This window comes from Rana temporaria, chromosome 2, assembly GCF_905171775.1.
Source record: "Rana temporaria chromosome 2, aRanTem1.1, whole genome shotgun sequence".
NCBI lineage: Eukaryota > Metazoa > Chordata > Amphibia > Anura > Ranidae > Rana > Rana temporaria.
In genome coordinates, this window is record NC_053490.1 from 269,630,647 (window position 1) to 269,656,958 (window position 26,312).

The following is a 26,312-nucleotide window of genomic DNA, read 5'->3' on the forward strand; positions in this document are numbered from 1 at the left end:
TCTTCTGAAGGATAAGGAAGACAACGGATGGAACAAGCTCCTTGAGGCGATTTAGTTGGCATTATTCACTCACTCACTCTTATACTGGAACGAACGTCTCAATTTTAAAGACTGCAAGAAGGCAGGCTCTTTATTGCAGAAATTACATGCAAAGCCTCTTCTGCAATAAAATAAACCTACCTGCTGGCAGACTTCTTTAGAGAGTACACTGACATGCGCAAGTGCAGCCAAGTTTACATTCTGGCACAGATCGCATTTCGTGTTGGCCAATGAAGATGTCTGCAGGCCAGCACCCAGGCAGTTTATGCAAACTGGCACTGGCAAAGGACTTCTACTTTCCAAAGGATCGCTAGGCTGCAGTATTTAAACATCAGGGTGCCATGGTACCAGACAAGCTATATCAGCTTATGTAATAAAACTTTTTGGAAACAGAATTTAAAGAATTAATGTAAAACAAACAGCCTTTAGGACAGGGCTCGACAAAATCCAGGCGCCAGGTCGCAATTGCGACAAGAAATTGTGACCTGGGGCCCGCCGGTAATTGAGGCCGCAAAGCCTCGGCCTCAATTACCAGCCGTCGCGGCGATCGCAGGGGAGGTGGGGGCGCACGGAGGCACAGGATCCCGCGACGGCCGGTAATTGAGGCCCCGGCTTTGCGGCCTTGTTAAGTCCCAAGCTTCCTTCTGTGACCTGGCGCCATCTGGTGGTGGCCGTTGGCATTACAAGTAAAACCAGTTCTAATGTGTAATTTTTCACTGCCATCTCCTTCCCTCTTATTAGAACCCCCAAACATTATATATATTTTTTATTCTAACACCCTAGAGAATAAAATGGCGATCGTTGCAATACTTTGTCACTCTGTATTTGCGCAGCGGTCTTAAAAGCGCACTTTTTGGGGGGAAAAAACACACTTTTTTAAATTAAAAAAATACAACAGTAAAGTTACCCCAATTTTTTTTTATATTGTGAAAGATAATGTTACGGCGAGTAAATTGATACCCAACATGTCACGCTTCAAAAATTGCGTCCGCTCGTGGAATGCCGACAAACCTTTACCCTTAAAAATCTCCATAGGCGACGTTTAAAAAAATTCTACAGGTTGCATGTTTTGAGTTACAGAGGAGGTCTAGAGCTAGAATTATTGCTCTCGCTCTAATGATCGCGGCGATACCGCACGTGTGGTTTGAATACCGTTTACATATGCGGGCGCTACTCACGTATGTGTTCGCTTCTGCGTGTGAGCTCGTCGGGACAGGGCGCGTTTTCTGGCTCCTAACTTTTTTAGCTGGCCCCTAGATTCCAAGCAAATTTGTCAAACCCTGAGCCAAGATCCCTTTTGTTTTCCTTATAAGATATCTTGGAGGAGAGGAGGATGCAGCCTAGGAGGACATATCCATTAACTCAGGGTTATCTATCAGGAATTCCCCACAGCGCATTGGACCATCTTTTTAAACAAAGAGGTTATATCTATTTGGTGAGCAGTATTCATATTCAAGGGTGCGTTTTAAGCATACGGTGAAGTAATTTCTTCTCAAGATTTATTATAAATATGTCATGGACTTCATCACTGGTTCACTTTATATTTACCAATAACTGTTTCGTATTGATGCACTTTATGTCCTAATGGTCTAGTTCAGGGGTCTCCAAACTGCGGCCCGAGGGCCAGATGTGGCCCTTTGCTAGCCTTTATCCGGCCCTTGGGGCACAATTCCTCCCATTGACACCAACAATGGGGCACTATATTATCCACCGATACCAATGATGGGATACTATTCCTCCAACGAATAGGGGGGAATACTCCTCTTCCTATTGACCACCAACCCTGAGGCCATATTTGTTCTCACTGATGCCGGGCCTGTGACATTTTCTTTCCTTGCTGGCCCCAATCCTTTGTTTGAAAAGTTTGGAGACCCCTTGTCTAGTTCATGCCTCATAGCATGGTCTGGTATGAGGTGTTTTATGCAGTTCAATTTGCACATCACTTTGTTCCATTATTGATTGTTGTAATATTAATATAGATGTGTAGGTATTTAAAATTTTATGATATATATATATATATATATATATATATATATATATATATATATATATATATATATATATATATATATATATATATTAGGGGTGCAACGGATCAAAAAACTCACGGATCGGATCGATCCTCGGATCAGCAAAAAAAAAAAAAAAAAAAGACAAATCTTGTTACACCCACCAGAGTTTTAGATTTCACAGTTCTTCTCAACACAAAACGGAGCTTATATGCTTAAATACAGTGTTTGGAAATCCGACTGACTGTTTATTGCTAATGTGACAGAACACCTCTGATTTTCACATTTAAACAGTCCGTCAGATTTACAAATACTGTATTTAAGCGTATAAGCTCGGTTTTGTGTTGAAATAACTGCATCTCGCAATACTTATATGTGCAGCCAAGTGGAAGTCGCAGCCCCATGTACGAAAGTGGTGTCACCAGTTCCCTACTGTGACCTGAATTATCCCAATCATCAGATCCCTTTAGTGTCATTGATCGGCGGGCTGAGTGTCTAGTGAAAATCCCCCCTACGTGCTCAGTCCATACAGATCCCCCCGATCGCCTCCTCTCTCTTCTCTGGCAAGCAGCAGGACGCCCGGTGCGGCGGCGGCAGCGGCTCCCCGTGTGCATTCCTCAAGGTGCAGCATGGAGCTCATCGCTGGGCTGTTAGGAGTCAATGACATATTGAGCTCAAGTGCCCACAAACTTCCGAGGAGCAGCCTGCATCCCCCGCGCCGGGTGGACCTTGATGGCCCCCGCTTCGATAGCTAGGCCGAAGCCGCGGCCTTTCCTATGGACCGGGAGGCCCATGGATCGCTGTGTGTCCCGACCCGAAGGTGCTGATCCGTACGGATCAGTTGCACCCCTAGTGACAATACTTCATGTGTTCCCACTGTCATATGGCATTCTTGTGCCACAGTGCCTACACACCGTCACGGTTTTATCCACTAACCTCTTTCCTTCATCATTATATTTGACAGGGAAGCCAAAATGCTCCCATACAGGGGATTTAAATGACGCGGGGCATTCAAGCTCCTCCGTTCGCCATGACCACGCTGTGTGTGGACTGAACATGCGCAAATTATTATTATTATTTTTTTTAGAAAACAATCCTCGGATCACGTGTGTGCGGTTCGGATCAATCTTTTTCGGTTCGGATCAATGACGATCCGTTGCACCCCTAATTATATATATATATATATATATAGCATGGTTTACATACAGGCATTCAAGGTTACACATGAAAAGGTGTTTGCTGACCAAAAGGGTTAGTGGTCAAACACAGATCAAAGGGACAGCTGAAGATTCTTTGATGTGTTAATCTTATATAAGGCGACCTAGGTGTGTGGCCTGGTACTTCCTTACATAAGGAAGTGTTTATTGATGTTAATTAGATTTGTGGGATGTTCATTCAATGGGAACATTTGGTTGACCCCCCCCCCCCTTCCAGTGTGAGTCCAATATTTGAAGCACTCAAGCTGGCATTCAAGGAGTCTTGTCTTGTCACTCTATGATGAATATAGCACAGGTCTAGGAAAAGATGGGATTCTGAATTATACTCTGTTGGATTCTTGTATCGTCTGTGGACATGGGATGTTATTGGAAGTTAATTAAATTTTGCGTTCTCTGGAGAACCTGGTGTGAGTTGCTGCGGAACAACGTAATTTATGGTCATCATACTATACATGATCACTACATTTATTGGAGAAATTAGATCACTACATTGATGTCTTTAAATAACGTTTACTTTTATCACTCCAGCGCTCCCTACCACTCATCAATCGCACAGCGTTTATTCATTGTTTGGGGGAGCAGCTAGATACACTAGGTTTTAGTTTATAAATTACTGTTTGGTACAAGATTTCTTTTTCTTCACCATTACCAGCTAATGGCCATGCTTCCTGCAACATCTTCTTACCCCACTGCAGTGCAAGCAGTGTTGCCTACATGAGGTAGGCAACACTGCTTTGAATTCAGGAGCAGCCTAGCATTGTTGTCACATCATTACAGAAAGCTTCATTGGGTGGACTTGATCAGCACTGACAGGACCCAAAGGCTTTTGTGGGGGTGTGGGGGGGGGGACTAAGTGAAACTTAGGTTTACCTAAATTACAATCAAGGCCCACTCGTACTGGTCCATCTCGGCACACTATCGTAAGCATGTCAACCTGCTTTATCTTGTATTAAAGAAGACAATTTAAAGTAGTGCATTATTGTGTGCCCTGGTGCAATGCACTAACACCCATTATGGCAGCACAGCACTCAATGAGGTGTGAATGGGCTCATACTGATTAACCACTTGACATCATTACTGATGCATGCTGGGCCACTGTCACATGGGGGGCGGTGCCACCAAGTGACATTTCCAGGTGGCCCCGCCCATTGCCTATTTAATAATAGTCAGATAGAGTAGCAGGCAGTCTGAGCTTTTTTTTTGGGGGTCTGGCAGGTGGCGTTATTGACGATCTATATATCGGGGGGACATTGACAATTCCTTTAATAATAAAAAATAAACTATGCATTTCTTTGACCCTTTTTCGTGAATGAGTAGGGGGTACAATGTGCCCCATACTCATTCTTATAAGGGGGGTGGGGTCTTGTTAACCACTTGCTTACCGGGCACATATACCCCCCTCCTGCCCAGGTGAAATTTCAGCTTCCGGCACTGCGTCGCTTTAACTGACAATTGCGCTGTCGTGCGACATGGCTCCCAAACAAAATTGGCGTCCTTTTTTCCCCACAAATAGAGCTTTCTTTTGGTGGTATTTGATCGCCGTTTTTATTTTTTGCGCTATAAACAAAAAAGCGACAATTTTGAAAAAAAATACAATATTTTTTACTTGTTGCTATAATAAATATCCCAGTTTTTAAAAAAAAAACACATTTTTTTTCTCAGTTTAGGGCGATACGTATTCTTCTACATATTTTTGGTAAAAAAAAAAAAAAAAATCGCAATAAGCGACTGGTTTGCGCAAAAGTTATAGCGCCTACAATATAGGGGACAGAATTATTATTTTTTTATTTTATTTTTTTACTAGAAATGGCGGTCGATCTGCGATTTTTATTGCGACTGCGACGTTATGGCGGACACATCGGACACTTTTGAAACATTTTTGGCGCCATTCACATTTATACTGCGATCAGTGCTATAAATATGCACTAATTACTGTATAAATGTGACTGGCAGGGAAGGGGTTAACACTAGGGGGTGAGGAAGGGGTTAAATGTGTATACTGCTTAGTGTTCTAACTGTGGGGGAGGGGGGGTGACCGATCTATGTCCCTATGTACAAGGGACACAGATCGGTCTCCTCTCCAGAGACAGCACCGCTGTCTCTGTGTGAGCCGGCAATGAGAAATGATCTCATATGTTTACATATGAGATCATCTCTCATTGGCCGCACAGATCGCATCGCAAACAGCCACTCTGATTGGCCGTTCGCGGCGATCTGTGATTGGCTGTGTCCAAGTGACACGGCCAACACAGACTTTCCCCGCAGCGCGCTCTGGAGCGTGCGCGGGGAACGCCCAAAGGGGCGGCCGTCAATTGACGGCCTGTTGGATATTCAGATCCGCGCTGAAGCCGTCATTCGGCTATAGCGCGGGTCTGTAGTGGTTAAAAGGGGCTTCCAGATTCTGATAAGCCCCCTGTCTGCATCAAATAGGGGACAAGGTTCTTTGGGGTGGGGGGGCTGCCAGGCTGTATGCTTGGATAAGGGTCCGTTATGGATTTTGGGGGGGTATCACAGGCCATTTAAAAAAAAAAATTGGGTTGGAAATCCATACTAGACCCAAAGGGCCCAGCATAGATTTGGGGGGTGGGGCACGCCATTTTTTTTTTTTTTTGCTGGCAATTCAATTTTTTTTTACATTCACCGTCAGCGGGGAACCTTCGGCTGTCCCGCTGACAACTCATCGGTTGTTAAGAACACTATGGAAAAATGTATGGCCCGCTCCTTAGCAACCAGCTATACGCAGTGTGTTTAACCACTTGCTGACCGGGGCTTTTTCTGACATTTGTTGCTTACAAAGTTAAAATTGGTCTTTTTTTGCTAGACAATTACTTGACCCTCAAAACCATTATATATATATATTTTTTTTTTTTTTGCAGAGACACTAGAAAATAAAACGACGATCGTTAAAATTATGTCACACGTTTTTTTTCCCCAGCCGCTTATAAATTATCTCGTTGTGAATCCGTCACTGGGATCACTCATCAAAAAGCCGACCGCATTAGGGGAAAAAAAAATAAAAAATGTTACCAGGGTTATGGCATCTAGCAGAGGAACTGCAGTCTGCTCACATAATTTGTAATACAAATATCTTTGCCATTCAGAAGCTTCCCTCCAGCCACTTTGCATATTTTATATATACTGCGATTCTGTTCTTGCAAAATATGCTGCAGAAATCTCCCTCCACTGAGTCTGGCTGCATCCATTTTAACTGTGGGCAGCTGAAGCTGCTGTCTGTTCACTTCCTGGATATAAACAGTTACACACAAAGGCACACCTTCAGCTCTGAAGCTCTGATTGGCCCTCTTATGACTCATCCCCCCTCCCTTTCTGGTAAACTCTCACGAGAGAAAGAGAGCTGTGTATGTCAAACGCCTAGGCATTTTTCCAGACAAGAAACAGGAAGTAGGCCGTATAACGGTTCTCAAACTGGTGGCTCTACAGCTGTTGCAAAACTACAAGTCCCATCATGCGTGTGGGATTCATGCTTGTACCAGTCAGCCTTGCAATGCCTCATGGGACTTGTAGTTTTGCAACAGCTGGAGGGCCACCAGTTTGAGACCACTGCTGTATAGGGTATTTACTGACAGAAAAAAAAAATACTATCCAAAGTTAAAGCAACAAGGTCAGAAGATTTAATAGATGGAAAGTTGAAAAATGACAGAAGTTCCACTTTAAAAAAAAAAAAAAAAAAACAATTGGACCAAGTTAAGAATGGTTATAAGCCATCAGATATTTTTTCACCACCTGTGTCCCATTGCGGAGGTTTCCCTTCACTTCCTGTCCTATCGCCAAACAGAAAGTTAGAGGAAATCCCTGCAACTTCAGGGAATTCTTTGAAGACCACCAGGTCACCAGAACTAGTGTGCCCACTGGGAGATTTCCCTTTATAACTTATTGGGACACCCCAAAATTTGTGGATTTACTTTCAATGATAATGGTAAACAGGACAAATGGAGAGGACGAGTTTCCTTAACAGGTTCATAGACAAATAAACACCGACAGGTGTTCTAATCCCTTTGCACTCTCAAAAAAAAAAAAGTCTTGCCTTTAGTTATACTTTATCTGTAATAACATACATTTACAGTTTCGGCAGTGGGCAAGTGGTTGAAGAGAAATAAACAAAAACAAATGCATTAAAACCGCATGCAAAAATGCAGGTTTAAAAATGCAAAACACTCCTGAAAACGGCATCAAAGCTTTAACTGCATAGATGTGAATATCGACTCAAAGCATTCTGTTGGAAAATTTCTGGCTGGACAGCACTTGCATCCAATCAGCTGGCAGGCCAACAAAACAATAGCCATATCTGCACTGTTCGCATGGATGGAGAAACCTGTGATATCTTTTGTTCAGCTCACAAGCTGAACAAGAGAAATCTATACATATAAGCTTTTTTCTGAACTGTCAACATGAAATGAACACAACAAGAGCTGCACTATTGACCCTTTGTTTTCCAGCTAAATCTGAAGTTTGGGCATGACAGTTTTTACATTGATCCAACTTATGTGCTGAACATGTGGGAAGCAGTGGGTACCACAGTGATATCCAGAAGCTTCCAGGTCCGTTGCAGAGTGGCTGTCCTGCTGCCTTTTGAATACAGAAGGTCACTTGCTTGGAATGGGCGCCATTCAGAAAACACTTTGCCATTTTCTCAATTAATTCAAAGTGGAATGAGTGAATGAATGACATTAGTGCCCCACGTTTGTATTTTTTTGTACTCGGTTTGAAATATTTTCAATCAAACTGTTAGAAAAGAAAATGCTAAATGTTCTCTAAATGAAACCCATGCTGAGCAAGCGTCTTCCTGTGTTCAAAATGCAGCAGGGCAGTCACTCAGCACAGGGCATAGAAATTACTGGAGTAGTGAAGTCTACTACTGTGATTTCCAGTTTTCACAGGGATACCACAGGTATGGCCCACATACATTACCCCAACTTGGACCAGTGGAGGAATGTAACTATGTAAAAATTGTCCTACCTAAAAAATTCAGCTTTAGTCCTCATACACACAGGGCGTTAGAAAAAAAATTGGCTGCAAAGCCACTAGAAACAGCAAAGAAAAGGCTGTAAAAAGGTGCTTTTAGTAACTTTTTGCATTGGCGTTAATGGGCATTTAGTCGTGCTAGTTTTTAGCAGCGCTTCTTTGATTTTGAGTAGAGGCAATGGTTACTTATGAGAGCCCCTTGATTTAATAAAAGTACACAGCCAAGTCGGATCATGAAGATCAGACTTGTGCTCTGAGGATCTTGAAGGGGAACCCCTTACTATAATGAAAAAAAAAAAAAAACTGCATGGGGTTTCCCCCAAGATCCATACCAGACCCTTATCCGAGCATGTAGCCCAGGTCAAGAATTGGAGACACGAGCGTACGAACCACCCCCTACATTTTTTTAAAGTTGGAGCGACTTCCTTGTGCATCTCTTTGAGAAGCCACTTCTAAAAGGCGCTATATAAAATAACGTTCATTATATTAGTGCCATTGAGTATTGCTAAGACAGCTTTCATTGACTAACGTGGAGTTTTACATGTCATGCAACTTGGGGTATTATAAGTCGGATCCCAAGTTGCAGCAGTGTGAACTGAGCCTAAGGCCCCTTTCACACTGGGGCGGGAGCTGCAGTGGCGGTATAGCGCCCGCTAAAAATAGCGGCGCTATACCGTCAAATTTGCCGCAGGATTCGGCCGCTAGCGGTTCGGTATTAACCCCCGCTAGCGGCCGATAAAGGGTTAATACCGCACGCAATGCACCTCTGCAGAGGCGCATTGCGGGCAGTATTGCCGCGGTTTCCCATTCTTTTAAATGGGAAGGAGCGGTATACATACCACTCCTCTCACTGCTCCAAAGATGCTGCTGACAGGAGATTTTTTTCTCTCCCTCCGGCTTTCACATTGAGGTTTCTGGGCAGGAGTTTTTCAGGTGGTATAGCAGCGCTATACCACCTGAAAAACTCCTCAGTGTTAAAGGGGTCTAAAGGATAGAAGGATTTAAAGTGGTTGTAAACCCTTACAGACCACTTTAACCTACAGGTAAGCCTAGATTAAGGCTTACCTGTAGGTGCAACAAATATACAAATATCTCCTAAACCTACACGGTTTAGGAGATATTTGCAGAAAAGACTGCGCCGATGACAAGGGCGCAGGCGCACTGAGCGTGCCGTTAGTGAGGGCGATCGTGCCATCACTGACGGCTCCTGCGCATGCGCGGGAGTGACATCACCGGGGCTCCAGCCAATCACAGTGCCGAAGCCGCAATACCCGGAAGTAACTTGGATATCAATGGCGGCAGCGAGGAACGAGAGTCGCTTCGATCTCAGGTAAGTAATTCACAATGAGCTAGTATACTATGCATACAAGCTCATTATGCCTCTTGCAGGGGTTTGTTTTTAATAAATGCTTTAGGGTTTACTTCCTCTTTAACCACTTCCTGCCTGTAGGACATCATATGAGATCCTTGGATTAAAGTGGTGATATCTGAATGATGCCTGCAGCTTCTATGTTTTCAGCCGGCGATTCCCTATAATGTAAAAGCCATTCTAGTGGCTTTTCAGCTGCTGGATCGGTTTTACAGGCAGCGGGGGGGGGGGGGGGGGGACACGTCCCCTCCTCTCCTGTGCGTTTGGGGCCCCTAGATAACAGATTCGGCGCCAGATTACCATAGAGCTGGCCATCACCCTGGGAGGCCGGAAGCGACATCATGACGTCACTTCCGACACTGGCAGATGTAAACAAGGACAGTTTTTTATCCCATTAACGACTTCCCGCCCGCCATATGACATCCTGGACTTTGAGCTGGGATATCTAAATGATGCCTGCAGCTACGGGCATCATTCAGATCTCAGCTTTTAGAGCCGGCGATTCTCTACACCATAAGAAAGATCATAGTGGCTGTTCCACCGCTTGATCGTTCTTACGGTAGGCGAAAGTGGACATCCCGCCATCGTCCGGTGCTTCTACCGACTCACCGCTACGATCAGTGAGTCGGAGAATGGATCTGCCGGCCCCAGATGTTGACTATTGAGATTTCCAGCGGATTACATGGTCACCGGAGTCTCTACAATCGTTCGGCGGTCGGGCGCGATGTTATGACGTCACGCCTGGCCTCTGCATTCAGAAACCGTTGTCGCCTCGGCTGGGAAGCCGAGATGGTTTTTTATTTTATATTTCAGGCTACCCAGCCTAGAGGTGAGATGTGGGGTCTTATTAACCCCACATCTCACTGTAAAGAGGACCTGTCATGCTATATTCCCATTACAAGGGATGTTTACATTCATTGTAATAGGAATAAAAGTGATCAAATTTTTATTTTTTAAAGTGTCAAACAAAGAGTATAATTGAACGGTGGGTTTTACCTGCGTCTGAAGCCGTATTGTAACACACAAAACTCGCCGTTCAATACACTGAAGCCGCCCTGCAACACACACAAAACGCGCCCCGAGGGTATAATCTGACAATTGCGTTCTCCATCCGCTGTTTGAATAGTATCGGATAATGCCACAGACTATCGGTGCATACGCTATGTTCAGGTCTTGCCAGCGGATCAACATATCAGCTGGAGTGATGTTCCGTACGGTGCATGCGCAGACCCATCGGAGGCAATGGGGGGGGGGGGGGCACTATTCAACAAAACATCGAAGATGCACGTTTCCCACACAGTGTTGCAGTGTAAATGCTCACAACACACATTACAATCTGACCAAAACCGATGTAGTGCAAGAGCTTGCCTGCCTGGATCCAGCTTGATTGGTTAGACCCTAATATATTTGGTATAACATTAACTGTAGAAAGATTGCATGGTCAGATTGTAGCGTGTATGGTGACCTCCCACATCCTGCCGCAGACCCGCACACAGCCCTACAAAGTACTTCCATCCTAAGTGATAAACTTGTGTAACTTATACAGAAGGGACGGAACTCATTACGGCCCCGTGCCTCAAAGCAAATCACACGAAGACAATATGCAGGTACCCGGCTCAGTGCTCCCCTCCCCCTCCTGGCTCAAGGCCTGTTCCCCTTTCTACAGGCCTCTACTCACCCCGTCCTCCAACTCGTCATCCGAAATGACGTCCTCTGGCTGGTCCAGGTCTATATCAAACACGCCCGCCATGGCCTCGGACGTTCTCGGTTTCCCCCCACCGCGATACGGTGCTCCGTTTCCCCGCCTCATGGAGTCCTACACACGGGCCGCCATCACCGGACGTTGTAACGCGGCGGCGCCTCCGCACGTCGCTACTTCCCAGGTCCTCTGCGTACGCGCTCCCTTCACGGGATGCGCGCGCACGGATCAGTCAAGGCCACGATAGAGGGTTAGGGAGGCAGATGAAGCGCATGCGCGGTTTTCGGCCTTTGCCTTGACTTCGGCGCTAACGTTACTAGCTTTTCCTGCAAGAAGAGCGACGCCGTGTGACAAATTCCACAGCTGGAACACCTCGTGAGCACGAGGTGGCATCTAGCGAGTCCGCATTTACCCAAATTGTAGAAATAAAACGGTACGGCGGAATGGGTGAATACAGAGCAGTTTCTCCTGTTGCTTTTAGCGTTACATTTCAATTAGCCAGGACTATAATTTCTATAGAAAGTAGAAAATACTTTATTTTATCATTTAGGGCTGGGTTGGCGCCACCAAAATGGCCCCTGGAAATGGAGACATACACGGAGACAAGGCTGCCCCCTAGTGCTGAGTGTTGGGGGCGGGCCGTTTAAACGTCTGTTCTCCGAAGCAGGAAGCAACAAGGTGTTGTTACCTTATGAAAGGCTAGGGGAAGAGAAGAATACACATCAGCTGAGGAATTCACCAAGGGGTCGCATTATTGGAGGGTCGGACATGACTGGTTTATTCATCTGGGGGCACTGGTGAGGAAACAAGGAAGGCTTTTGTATTAAGTAGAACTAAAGACAGAACTTTGTATTTTATGTTGTAATGGAGGGTTAGAACTCCTGCTATTTGTGTCCCATGGAGGAGATTTCCCTTCACTTCCCGCCTTGCAGTCAAAACAAGAAGTGACGGAAGGATCTGGGCATGACCCCTGAGGCAGAGGACTGGCATAAATGGAGCATGCCAATCAATTAAGGCATTTTAATTGTTGCTATGATTGAAGCTGGATATAAAGTGGTATTTGGTTCTCTGAAAAATGTATCCAGGCTCCTCAGCCTCCTGTTTCAGGGGTTGTGGTCGGATAGGTACATTCCAGCATGTTTGCTGGACCTGCCCTAAAGTTTGGTGCTTTTGGATGAGGGTGCAATCATTAGTCACGATGGGTAATAATATTACAAAAGATGTAAGCATCACCCTACTTGATAGACCAGTGGACAATGTCCTGTGACACACACAAACCTTAACCACCTCATTACCAGGCACTTTTACCCCCTTCCTTCCCAGACCAATTTTCAGCTTTCCATGGGTTCACATATATGTGAAGCAGGAACAGGTTCCCGCATCGCATCTCATCTCTCCTGCAGGCAGTTCTCACTACCCTCTGCGGGTGTCGCGCCGGAATCTGATCGCATTGGTGAGAACACCCATGCGATCCGTCATGAAACAAGAAAAGCTGCTCCAGGTTAGTGAGTCTCTGGTTAATCCCCACACACACTAGTCAGGTGCTAGCCCAGCTCGCATGCTGTGTAATGTAAAGACATATTTCCCCACGGCTGCACTTCCAAAAATCCCTTTATTAAAGCTTCATATGACAAGTGGTTGACAGATGGAGCAGGGGAAAGAGGTAGACGCGTTTCGCGCAAATATCAGCGCTTCGTCATTACCCATGCAAAACGATTCTAGTACAGGGAAAAGAGTCCTTGTAAATCCAGTGAGAGCATTGCACAGACATCGCGTGCGATTTGCACCACAGTGTGGGTGTGAATCGCATGCGATGTCTGTGTTCGCACAAGTGTGAACATGGGCTGAATGACAATCACTCAGTCATGCTACACTGTACCCAAGTGCCATTTTTATCATTTTGTTCACATATAGAGCTTTCTTTTGGTGGCATTTATTCACCGCTGTTTTTTTTATTTCTTGCGATATAAGCCAAGATTTTTAAAAAAATGTTTTCTACTTTCTGTTTTAAAAGAAATCCAATAAAATCAAATTTCTTCATAAATTTATGCCAGAATGTATTCTGCTATATGTCTGTGGTAACGGGTACATCATACCCCTACTCACTCACCAAAAAAGCGTCACAATGTAATAAAAACAAACACACAGTTTTTGACAAATCTTTAATTAAAAGCCTTCACCGACAGTGGGAGTGTCTGTGGTTTTTTTTTTGGTCCAGCAGGTGGCATGATTGACTGACTGTGTATTTACATTGTGGGACACGATTTTTATGTATTTTTCTCCCAAGCGTCTTCCAGGACAGCCCAAGAGACCTAGGGCTCCTCCTACCAGCACAGGAAACACGTTACCCCCACCAGATAAAAGGGCGGTCCTCCAGGCCCCATGTCAGTATTAGTGTTTCCTCCAGATGGGGGGGGGGGGGTAACCATGTTACTGGTTACCCTAGGTCTCATGAGCATGGCTCCCTCTTTCCTTAGGTCCCAGAGCAGCACATCCACCGGGGGAGTTGGTTTGTGGCTGCTGTCCCTGCTTCTCAGTACATGGGGAATGTCAGCACTGCGATGTCGTTGGAGCTCCCTCCTGCAAAACCGCATGGTTTCCTGCATAAGCAGCGGCGGTGTCGGTTTTTTCCCTGTCAAACAGCCAGGCTGGAGCATGCAGGGGAAGGAGGAAGCCGCACGGAACTTGCGTTTCAAGCTGGCTCACAGGAATTTCCCGGAGGGGTCACTTCCGGGGTGTGTGACGTCATCGACGGGCGCCAGAGACGCTAGTTCAGGTCTCAGAACGGCGCGAACAGGGACGCTGGGAGGCTGGTGGTTTGAAAAGTGAAACCCAGCAAAGGCTGCGTACCACTACAGGGGCAGGATGGACTCCTTTGAGATACCTGCACAGGCAGCGGAATCAAGCCCTAACGCCAGCTCCTCACAGGTAAGCCTGAAGTGTATGTACTTTCTTGCACAGCCTGTGAGTGTCTTTCCCCTTGTAACTAGTAAGGACTAGGTGAAGGGGGCACATTTTCTTTTTCTCCTGCACGGGGAGTAATGGAGGGTATGTTGCAAAAAATTTACAGGGCCATTTGTTCTCTTGCAGGCCAAGAATCAGGACAAAGCCCAAGCGCAGCCACCAAAAAAGAAATGTGCGGTTTGCGGAAGTAAACTGAGCTCCTGTATTTCAGGCCTAGTAAAAGATGACCCGGTAGCCTCATGTCAGAAAATACTGACTTCAGTTAGTGATGAGCTTAAATCTACTTTTAGCTCTTTCAAAAGTCTAAATGATAGATTTCAGGCTCCCACAGAGGGTCCGTCTTCAAATAGAAAGGCTTCAGTTGGTAGCACTCTGCAACAGAGTGTGGAGAGCCAAAGCTAGATCTACCCGTTCTTCTCCAGAAGAATCGGGGTCAGATACAGGGCCCAAGGATAGAGAATCCTCTAGGGGCTCAAGGTTTAAGTTGTCTTTGGAAGACGTGGATAACTTGTTAAAGGCTATCTATACAACTCTTGAAATGAAAGAGGAGGAGGTACAATTATCTAAACATGACCTTATGTACAAAGGTTTGCACAAAAAGAAATCTAAAGTCTTTCCTGTGCACGGCCCCATAACTAGGTGCACTAGGAAAGAAAGACCTGGCCTGGTGATGCATCGTCAAAGAACAAACTTTGTGGGATTCCTTTCTCGGGAGACCTCCTTTTTGGGCCTTAACTGGATAGTATCCTAGACAGGACTGCGGATAGGAAGAAATACTTTCCAGTTAAAGCGGAGTTCCGGCCACAATTTCACTTTTTAAATATAAATACCCCTGTAATACACAAGCTTAATGTATTCTAGTAAATATGTCTGTAAACTAAGGTCTGTTTTGTTAGGTTGTTATAGCATTTAGACACTTTATACAATAGAAATTGACTGGGGCCATCTTAAGTGTGTGCATCATGAAGCCAGACTGTATGACTTCCTGGATTTCAGCCTTGCAAATCTCGCACATGCTCAGTGCTGCACAAGCAGTGTCAGATCAGGTTTCAGCACCTGTGCTGTCCAAGTCACATGATTCTTTGAGACTGGGGAGTGCACAGACTCCTGGAAAGTTACACCCACTACATTCCCAGGAGTCTGTGCGGTGTAGGTTAGTAAGCATTAAGCACCTAGGTGCAGGAAGTGGGAAGATTAACTATTCTGCCTAGCAACAACACTTTGAAGGCATCTAAAAAAAAAAATTCGTAAAGGACTAATGACATTTTTTTAAAACTATTGATGTAATGTTATATTTATGGATGGAACTCTACTTTAAGAGGAAGAAACGGCCCCCTATCCTTTTCAATCCTCCTGCGCAAACCGAAAAATCCCAATGACTCACCCGTACGGGTCGGCGGAAGGTTACAGAGTTTTCTTTCGCGGTGGTCAGAGGTAACTTCCAGCCGTTGTATCCTGAGCACCCTGGCCCAGGGTTACGACATAGAATTCTCGGAGACCCCACCAGAGAGGTTTTTAGTAACAAATACCCCAAAGGATCCAGAAAAATCCCTGGCCATGAAGTCCTCTTTAAGAGAGCTGATGCAACAGGGAGTGGTGGTGCAGGTATCCCCAGCGGAACAAGGGCTGGGATTCTATTCTCACGTCTTTCTGGTAAAGAAACCTGCCGGAAAGTTCAGAATGATCCTAAATCTAAAACCATTGAACAAATCCGTCAAGTACAGGAAGTTCAAGATGGATTCTATTTTTTCAGTCCGGAATCTATTGACGCCAGGCTGTTATATGGCGTCAATAGATTTAAGGGATGCTTACCTACACATCCCGCAGTCCCAGAGGTACCTCAGACTGGCAACAAAGACGGGAGGTGTGGTTCATCACCTCCAATACAGGGCCCTACCATTCGGGCTGTCATCCTCACCTCGAATTTTCACCAAGGTTATGGCGGAAGCCTTAGCCCCGCTTTGTCTACAGGGGGTGGCGGTCATACCCTACCTAGACAACCTTTTGTTCTTTGCCCCTTTGAAGGAAAGGTTGTTGGAGGACCTGTCCAGAGCGCAAGTCCACCTGGAGTCACTGGGCTGGATTCTGAATCTTCAGAAGTCGTCCCTACTGCCTGCTCAGGAGATTTGTTTCTTGGGTTACCAGGTGGATTCGCTAAACCAAAGAATTTTTCTTCCCCAGGAGAAAAAGTTTAGGGTCCAGGAGGCCGTGTTGTGGCCCCAGTACAACCAGCCTATAACTATAAGGCAAGTGATGTCGGCATTGGGAGTTTTGACTTCGACCATGCCGGCTATTCAGTGGGCGAGACTACATTTCAGGTGCCTTTAAACCTTTCTCCTGAGGTCATGGGATCACAGTCTCGGCTCCCTGGACACTCACGTAAAGATCCCGTCGCAGGTAAAAAGATCCCTCTATTGGTGGAAAGACCAGCAGGTTCTTTCTAAAGGTCTGGAATGGTCTTTTCCAGTGGGGAAAAGACTGACTACAGACGCCAGTGCGTGGGGATGGGGAGCCCACTTGGAAAGGGACTTCATCCAGGGGTTCTGGATAAAGGAGGAGTCAGAACAGTCCTCAAACTGGAGAGAGTTAAAGGCGATAGCTTTTAGCTCTAAGGAAGTTTGCTCCGGATCTTCTAAACCATCACGTTCAGGTGTTGACGGACAATGCTACGGCTGTAGCATACCTAAACAGGCAAGGGGGCACAAGAAGCAGACCTCTGCAGATTCTTGCCGCGAGTATCTTGCTTTGGGCAGAAAAGAACTTGCGATCCCTTTTCAGCGTTACATCTGAAGGGATCCCTGAACGGGGTGGCAGATTTCCTGAGCAGACACCAAGTACGGGAGTCGGAATGGTCTCTGAACCCAGAGGTTTTTCTAGAAATCTCCAACAGGTGGGGGCTACCAGAGGTGGACCTGTTTGCCTCGGGAGAGAACTCCCAGGTGCCTCTATTCTTTTCCCTAAACACACTGGACGGGTCCCTAGGAAAAGATGCTCTGGCGCATCCCTGGAGATTTTGTCTGTGCTTCGCGTTCCCCCGTTCCAGTTGATTCCCCTAGTTCTGAGGAAGATTCAGAGGGAAAGGGTTCCGGTCATTCTGATCACTCCATACTGGCCCAAGAGAGCGTAGTTCTCGACGGTCCTAGGTATGGCTGCCAGACCATGTTGGCATCTACCTCCCGGATTAGACCTTCTGAGGCAGGGCCCGGTGTTTCATCCGGATGTGTCCAGTCTCTCCCTTGCAGCCTGGTATCTGAAAGGCGGCTCTTAAAAGAAAAAGTTTTTTCGGACCGTTTAGTGTCTACCCTGTTAAACAGCAGGAAGAAAGTAACAAGAGCCATTTACGCAAAGGTCTGGAGGGTGTATATGACCTGGTGTAACTCATCAGCCCTGGACCCCAACGACCTTGAAGCCATTTTGGAGTTTTTGCAGGAAGGAGCAGATAGGGGCTTGGTGGTCAGCACTTTAAAAGTGCAAGTATCTGCCTTGGCAGTCTTCCTAGAGAGGTCCGTAGCCTCAGAACCTTTGGTAACTAGGTTTTTCAGAGCCCTCTCGATGGCTAGGCCGTCCCAGGTTAAGGGATTCCCGAAATGGGATCTCTCAGTGGTGTTAAAGTCTTTGGCTGGAAAGCCCTTTGAGCCCTTAAAGGATGCATCTCTCAGAGATGTTGCTTTGAAGGCTTTATTTCTGGTCGCCATAACCTCAGCGCTCAGGATTAGCGAATTACATGCCCTGTCAATAAGGGAACCTTACTTATCTTTATTACCAAAGACTTCTAACAGATCTCCAGACTGTGCAGGACTTCCTTCAATCCCTAGGCTGGTTGATAAAGCGAGAAGTCTTCCCTAAATCCGGCCCAGAAGGTAAAGTATCTGGGCTACGACTTTTGCTCGGTAGACCAAAAAGTTTTTCTCCCAGAGGAGAAGGTCTCAAAAATGGTGCAAGCGGTTTCAGCCTTGCAGACCAATCAGTCGGTCTCGCTGAGGGAGGTTTAAAGGGCAGTGGGTCTGATGACCTCATGTTTCCCTGCAGTACCATGGGCAAGATTCCATCAAAGACCATTGCAGATGTTTCTTCTGAAAAACTGGGATGGAGACGCGAGGTCTCTGGAGTCAAATGTTTTGTCACCTACCAAGGTGAAAAGAAGCTTGTGGTGGTGGAGGACAAATCTTCACCTAACAAGAGGCCTGCCATGGTCCACTCCTGTATCCAAGAGGATCACGACAGATGCAAGTTCCTGGGGATGGGGAGCCCACCTCAGCAAAAAAGTCGCACAGGGAAAATGGTCCTTGAGGGAAGCAAAAGCTTAATCGAACCAGAGAGAGCTTCTAGCGGTCCAGAGAGCCCTGCAGGGTTTTCAGTCCGAAATCAGGGGTCACAATCTCCAGATCCTATCCGACAACATTGCGACAGTTGCGTACCTCAACAAACAGGGAGGCACGAGGAGTCGGATTCTTCAATCGATTGCCCAGGAAATTTTGTCATGGGCAGAAGAGAATCTAGCCTCAATTACAGCATTGCACCTGAAGGGGACGCAAAACTGTCTGGCAGACTATCTCAGCCGCCACAAGGTGGATCAGAGGTATTTGCGAAAATCACCGACAAATGGGGTTGTCCCGAAGCAGATCTGTTCGCAAATCGGGACAACTGCAAGACAGAGGAGTTCTTTTCTCTGAACCCAGCAGATCAATCGCTGGTGAATCCGTGGCCATTCGACCTTTGCTACGCCTTCCCACCGATCAGACTTATTCCGGAAGTGCTCCGGAAGTTTCTCCTAGAAGAAACAGACCTTCCGATTGCCCCTTTTTGGCCCAAGAGGCCATGGTTTACCCTGCTACAGACTCTAGTCTCGGAGCCTCCAATGAGGCTTCAGAAGAGAAAGGACTTGCTATCGCAGGGTCCAGTCGCACACCCACAGGCGGTTTCCTTAAACTTGACGGCTTGGTATCTGAAGAAAAGATACTGAGGGCTCAGGGGTTTTCTGACAAAGTAATCAAGACTCTGGTGAATTGCAGAAAACCAGTCTCTAGAGCCATATATTCGAAAGTTTGGAAAAAGTTTAACTCATGGTTGTCTGAAAACCAAAGATCAACGCATGATGTTCCTTCTATTTTGGAATTTTTTCAAGAGGGTGTCGACAGGGGTCTTTCAGTTAGTACTTTGAAGGTACGGGCGGCAGCTATCTGTGTTTTTCCTCTTTTCTCTTTTGGAAAATCCCACGGTAGCTAGATTCTTCAAATCCAGTTCTAGGGCCAGGCCAGTAGTGGTGAGAAGTTGTCCAACTTGGGACCTGGTACTTCAAACTCTGGTAGAGTTTCCTTTTGAGCCGCTAGAGGATATTTATATTAAATTACTTACTTTAAAAAACATTTTTTTGGTAGCAATTACCTCAGCTCGTAGAGTAAGCGAGTTACAGGCCTTATCAGTGAGGGAGCCGTTCCTCACGATTTTTGAGGATCGAGTTGTTTTAAAAACGGATCCAGGTTTTTTGCCTAAGGTGGCCAGTACATTCCACAGATCGCAGGACATTGTACTGCCATCCTTTTGTAGTTCGCCACAGGGCGATCAAGAAAGAAAGAAAGTTTAGTCTTTTAGATGTGAGAAGAATCCTTCTCGTTTATCTGGAGGTCACAAAGACCTTTAGGAAAACAGACGCTTTATTTGTCCTTTTTTTAGGTACGCACAAGGGTAAGAGTGCATCTACAGCTACATTGGCTAGATGGATAAAGCAAGCCATCTCGGAAGCTTACAAAATTAGAGAAGTTCCTACACCTTTTGTCACTGCGCATTTAACAAGAGCTTTGTCTGCGTCTTGGGCTGAGAAGGCTGGTGCCTCACCGGAAAAAATTTGCAAGGCTGCCACATGGTCCAGTTATTCGACCTTCATTAAACATCATCGCCTGGATCTGCTATCTGCTCAAGAACAGGCGTTTGGTCGAAAGGTCCTTCAGGCAGTTGTCCCACTCTAGACTGGTAAGTTCTGGCTCATCGTCTCATGGGCTGTCCTGGAAGACGCTTGGGAGAAAAGCTGAGTTAGACTTATGCCCCGTACACACCATCACTTTATGTGAATGGAAAAAAAACGACATTTTCTGTGAAGTAAAAAATGACGTTTTTGAAACTTCAATTTTCAAAGACGAAGTTGCCTACACACCATCGTTTTTCTCACAATGTTTTAGCAAAGCGAGGTTACGTTCACCACGTTTTTCCATTGAAGCTCGCTTCATAAGTAGCTTTTGGGCATGCGCGGGTGAAAAAACGTTGTTTTAAACGACGTTTTTTGCTACACACGGTCAATTTCTGTGAAGTAAAAGTTGACGTTTTGAAAAACGACACATAAAATTGAAGCATGCTTTAATTTTTTTTGGTCGTTTTTTAGAAGACATAAAACAACGTTTTCCCCCACACACGGTCAATTAAAGTGACGTTTTTAAAAACGTAATTTTTTTTCATCACATAAAGTGATGGTGTGTACGGGGCATTACCGGTAACTCCTTTTCTGAGAGTCTTCCAGGACACCCGGATTCCCACCCGGTTTTGTATGAAAATTATGTGTATTATGCATATGTTTTTCAGGGAAGTCCTATGGTTCTCGAGAAGACTGACATGGGGCCTGGAGGACCGCCCTTTTATCTGGTGGGGGTAACGTGTTTTTTGTCCTGGTAGGAGGAGCCCTAGGTCTCATGGTCTGTCCTGGAAGACTCTCAGAAAAGGAGTTACCAGTAAGTCTAACTCAGCTTTTTTAATAAAAGAATTGCCAAAAACAGTCTGTACAATTTTTTTTTTATTAAAATATATAAAAAAAGAGGAAAAACAGACAAGTTCCCACGCAGGGGATATGGACATAAAACATAAGTATACATAAAAGCACATAATAGAATATATACTATTAAAGTAACTAATTATAATATACCACCGTCTCCCCAGCCGGGGCCGGGGGGCAGACCCAGGGGCCAAGGCAGGTAAAAGGGGGAGGGGCGGAGTTATCCGCAAAACGGGGGATAAAAAAAAAAAGAATAAAAAAAACATACACAACAAAGGGAGAAAGAGGGGAAGAATAGAGCAGAACAGCGAGCAAAAGCTCAGAAACAAAGAAAGGGAAAGAAAGAACCCTCAGGCTGGAAGTAAGGACAAATTAAATTTAGAGCCCCAGACTAGACGGGTGCAAACTAGGGAGTGTATAGGACCACCACGGGGCCCATACCTTAAGAAATTTAGCATGAGAGTCATGAAGGACGCTAGCCATCTTTTCATGGATCATAAGAGTCGTCAGGGTATTCTTAACCTCTGGGAATGAAACAGTAGGTTTTTTCCAGGCCCTCGCCATTGTCAAAAACAGTCTGTTTTTTTATTACCTTGTGACACTTTTTTGCTGAATAGGTACCCGATACTCATTGACATGGGGTGGGATCTGCGGGCCTCCTTCTTAAAGGGGGCTTCCAGATTCCGATTAGCCCCCTGCCCACAGTTCCTAAAACACTGCAAAGAAGCTGCTAGCAGGACTTTTTTTTTCTATGCCCTGCCAGCGCAGTGCCCCAGTGTGAAAGCACTCTGGCTTTCACACTGGGATTGCAGTTGAGACTTTTTACAGGCGCTATTTTTTAACGCTAAAGTGCCTGAAAAACGCCTCCAGTGTGAAAGGGGTCTTAACGCAACTTATGCACACAGCCATTTGAGGCACAAAATATGGTCTAGTGCAGGGTTCACAAAATGCCAGACCTCTGTACAAACCTGGACAGAGTGACAGTCCTGTCCGGACTGAGGCCATGCCACTAATTAACCTGGGTTTTCTCCTTGCCCTCGATTTTATCTTCTCAGCGGGCAGGGGCGGATGGTGCTGCATATCAGGACAGAAGGCGGGAGTCTTTTCATTTGAACAAGCTGCTCCTTGAAGACCCACAACGAAACGTACATGGGGTGGGACGAGGTCACTGATGACATTGTGTATGCTGGTTCACACATGAGGTCTATGGTTTGTCTGGAGGTGAATGGCCAGTAAAGCTGAGCATGTTTTTTTTTCCCCCCTTGTGCAGGGTATTACATGTGAGTGGAATACATTTATTTTTAAAGGGTTAATAAAGGGGGGGGGGGGAATGTTCTTTAAAATAACAAACATGTCATACTTACCTCCACTATGCAGTTAGTTTTGCACAGAGTGGCCCCGATCCACGTCTTCTGGGGTCCCTCAGTGGCTCTCTCTGGTCCTACCCGCAAGAACTCACCACATTCATGCGAGAGAGCTCGCATGGTGATGAGTCCTTGCGGGCGCGCTCCCATGATACAGCAAGCGGCATTTTATCACTCGGCCCCGCCCCTCGGCACGCCGCGTCACTGGATGTGATTGACAGCAGCACCAGCCAATGGCTGCGCTGCTCTCAATCCATCCGCTCTAGCCAATCAGCGGCGAAGAGGAGCGCGGGACTTTCGAGGGGTCAGTAAGTAAAACGGGGGGGGGGGGGGGCGGCAGCATCATTTTTTACCTTTAATGCATAGATTTACAACTCCTTTAACCACTTCCATACTGGGCCTGTTCTGGCACTCCTCCTACATGTAAAAATCATAATTTTATTGCTAGAAAATTACTCAGAACCCCCAAACATTATGTTTTTTTAGCAGACACCATAGGGAATAACGGTTATCTCGCACGGTATTTGCGCAATCATTTTTCAAACACCTTTTTTTGGGGGGAAATCAAATCATTAAATTACAAAACAGTAAAGTTAGCCCAATTTTGTTGTATAATGTGAAAGATGATGTTACGCCGAGTAAATGGATACCCAACATGTCATGTTATAAAATGTACATACACTCATGGAATGGCGCCAAACTTCGGTACTTAAAAATCTCCATAGGCAACGCTTGAATTTTTTTTTTTTTTTACAGGTTTCCAGTTTAGCGTTACAGAGGAGGTCTAGTTCTATAATTGTTGCTTGTGCTCTAACGCATGCAGTGATACCTCATGTGTGGTTTGAGAGGTGTTTACATAGGTGGGCGGGACTTACTTGTGTGTTTGCTTCTGAGCGTGAGCTACCGGGCACCGGGGTAATTATATAAGAACGATCAAGCAGCGGAACTGCCGCTATGATCATTCTTATGGTCAGGGCTGTGGAGTCGGTAGATAAATGTTCCGACTCCGACTCCTGAGTTTTATGTACTTCCGACTCCGACTCCTCTGTATTAATATGCAAATGTATTTTATACATTCCTTGAGGGAAAGAAACGCAACCTACCACAGGACTACTGGCTGGGAAGCCAACAGTCTACTGTATTGCACAGTTTAAGCAAAAGACAAACACAATGAAAACAAAGTTTTATAAAAAAAAAAATATTAATCAATCAAGTGGCTGGATAGTAGCAGCAGGCATAAACATCAGGCACAGGATCTTTACCAGTTCAAAAATACAAACCACATTATTTGGTTGTTTTAGAACAAAAACAAAGCTTATCAATAATGAACCAAAAACAAAATCTGTAAAACCTAGAAATGGTTTATATTAATCTTGAGATGTAGTTATAGGCTTAGCAAATGCAAATCAATTCAATGTAGAGTTCTAAGGAAGAGAATTGCCTCTGCCAGATCCTCTTTCATAGAGGCTCTTAAGTCAGACTTTATTATTTTTAGGGCTGAAAATAATCTTAGAGAGGTAGTTGGGCTGCTGCTTTCTCCTTTGTGTGCTTATCTGCTGCTGAAGATAGGGCAGTGGGAGGATCCAGGAAGGGGCATTTATTCTAAAACATGATTTTCCTAGGAGAATCCCATAGTCATGTTTAAAGTTTAAGCTAACAATCGGAGTTTACAAGTTTTTATAGCCTTAGCTAAATGACAGCAGTTTTTCCAATGGTTTACAGCTTCAGTCTTGAACTATTGGCCCTCCATTCCCTTCACTTATACAAGTGTCTCACTCTCTAGTCCTGCAAAAAACATATTTATTTAATCCCTTATCAGTGAGAGGCTAGGTTACACATGGACGTTGCGTTCCCTGTAAAAGCAGAACAAAACACTATGGAAAGTATAAGTATTGCAGCTCCTAATTGTGCGTTGCGTGCCATATAGTGAAGCACATGAAAAGCATGCTTCTTCACGGTCACTTAACGTGTTCGTTTTGCGGTTACGTGAGGCACTGCATGCATTGGTCTTTATTCTTACAGTAGAGAAGTCATTAATTATAACTTTTTTTGAATTGGGACATTTAAACTTGCTTTTTTTTATTTTTTTATTCCAATCTAAATCTAGTAGGAGTCGGTGCATTGTTTGCCGACTCCGACTCCAGGTACCCAAAATCTCCCCCGACTCCGACTCCACAGCCCTGCTTATGGTGCACAGAATCGCCAGCAGAAAATCATTCAGATGTCCCCCTGAAAGTCAAGGATGTCATATGACGTCCTTGGGCTGGAAGTGGTTAAATAAAACCTGTGATACAGTCTTACGCTATGGGAGCCTTCTTCTCTTTTGTTTTCCACATTGAATGCTGTGATCTTTAAAATTGGAGCCTGACCAAAAACCTGTGAGGAGAGCGAGTTGCAGTCGGTGATCGCTGGGAGAGATTGTGGCTTGTTTACTGGTTTATAATCTTACCAGCATATTCATCTAGTGAGTCCATATTGGTGAGAGTGGTGAAGAATTCACACATTGGCGAAGCACTTGGGAACTTTGATACAGAGGAGTTTGGACCCACAAGTTTTAAATAATTTTTTGAAACAATTTTTCTTTGTCTTCATATTGCTTATATTTTCAAGTGTTTTTTTTTTGGGGGGGGGGGGGATTTCTATGGATTATTATATAAGCACTATTTTTGCACGATTGTTTGATTTGCACTATTTGATACATTAGCACTTTATTCATAGTTTGCACAAAGTTTAAGTCAAATTTGTGTATGCATTGTTACATATTGTCGATGAGTATTTGCACTGAGGATATTGGGGCGCGAACCAGCACTAATCTTACCACATTACAGAAGAATCCCCCACAGGGACGTAGTCCCAAGGGAGGGGACGAGCACACTGACTAACCTCCAGCCAGAACGGCTCAGATGATGGGGGCAAGCTTACTGAGGAGGAACAGGAAGTGAGAAATTCAGACAAAGGGGAAAAAAACATTTAGAAGGGAAATTGAAGGAAAAGGTAAGTGAACCAACAATGCACTAGCTTAAAGGAACCTATTTAGAAAATAAAAAAACAACCTTTACAACCCCTTTAAATTGAACAAGCTGGGGTTAGAAGCTTGTTGGTTTCTACATAGAAGTGAGACAGATTGTTTGCATTCTCTAGATTTAGTAAATAAATTCCTATGAGACTGTGAAAAGCTGCTATAGCTGGATAGTGAACCGAGTGATACTAATACAGTATGCAAACAAGGATGAAGGGAATGTGTAAAAAAAAAAAAAAAAGCATTTGAATTATTTTGAAAGGAATTCACAAGTGTATGAAGTGGCAATTCTTAAAGCGGTCCTCCACCCTAAAGTGGAGTCCCGCTGATCGGAACCCTCCCCCCCTCCGGTGTCACATTTGACACCTTTCAGGGGGGAGGGGGGTGCAGACACCTGTCTAAAGACAGGTATTTGCACCCACTTCCGGCCACACGCTACGGGCGAAAGACGGGCATTCCGTCACATCCCGTCTGTCGCCCGTTGTGTGCTGGGAACACTCGGCTCCCAGCACACAGCGTGTGAGCCAATCGGCGGGCGCAGCGCGACTCGCGCATGCGCCGTAGGGAACCGGGCAGTGAAGCCGCAGCGCTTCACTTCCTGGTTCCCTCAGCGTGGATGGCGGGGGGAGCAGCAGAGTGACGAGCGATCGCTCGTGCTCTGCTGCGATCGGCGCTGGACTCCAGGACAGGTAAGTGTCCTAATATTAAAAGTCAGCAGCTGCAGTATTTGTAGCTGCTGGCTTTTAATATTTTGTTCCCATGGCACATCCGCTTTAATATCTGTTTGGGGTTCAGAACTATTATTTTAAAATATGTCTGCATGTATATTTATAGAAAAAGATGTGATGTACTAACTGTTTTTCATTTCATGTTTTTGTTTTACTTTCCT

At 45.2% G+C, this 26,312-nt stretch overlaps 2 protein-coding genes across 3 annotated transcripts in view; one reads left to right on the top strand and one right to left on the bottom strand.

Moving 5' to 3' along the window:
• The window catches only part of RPS6KB1 (ribosomal protein S6 kinase B1), a 42,699-nt gene extending 31,177 nt beyond the window's left edge, over positions 1-11,522 (bottom strand). The window contains exon 1 of the mRNA XM_040336936.1: positions 11,296-11,522. Within this exon, the coding sequence (XP_040192870.1) occupies positions 11,296-11,427 (132 nt within the window). The 5' untranslated portion in view covers positions 11,428-11,522. The remainder of the gene's footprint in view (positions 1-11,295) is intronic.
• Positions 11,523-11,885: 363 nt separating this feature from the next.
• TUBD1 (tubulin delta 1) overlaps positions 11,886-26,312 on the top strand; it is a 33,917-nt gene continuing 19,490 nt past the window's right edge. The window contains exon 1 of one of the 2 annotated variants that reach the window (XM_040336938.1): positions 11,886-12,113. The gene's annotated coding sequence lies outside the window, so the exon portion shown is untranslated. The remainder of the gene's footprint in view (positions 12,114-26,312) is intronic. The other variant, XM_040336937.1, reaches the window with a different exon arrangement.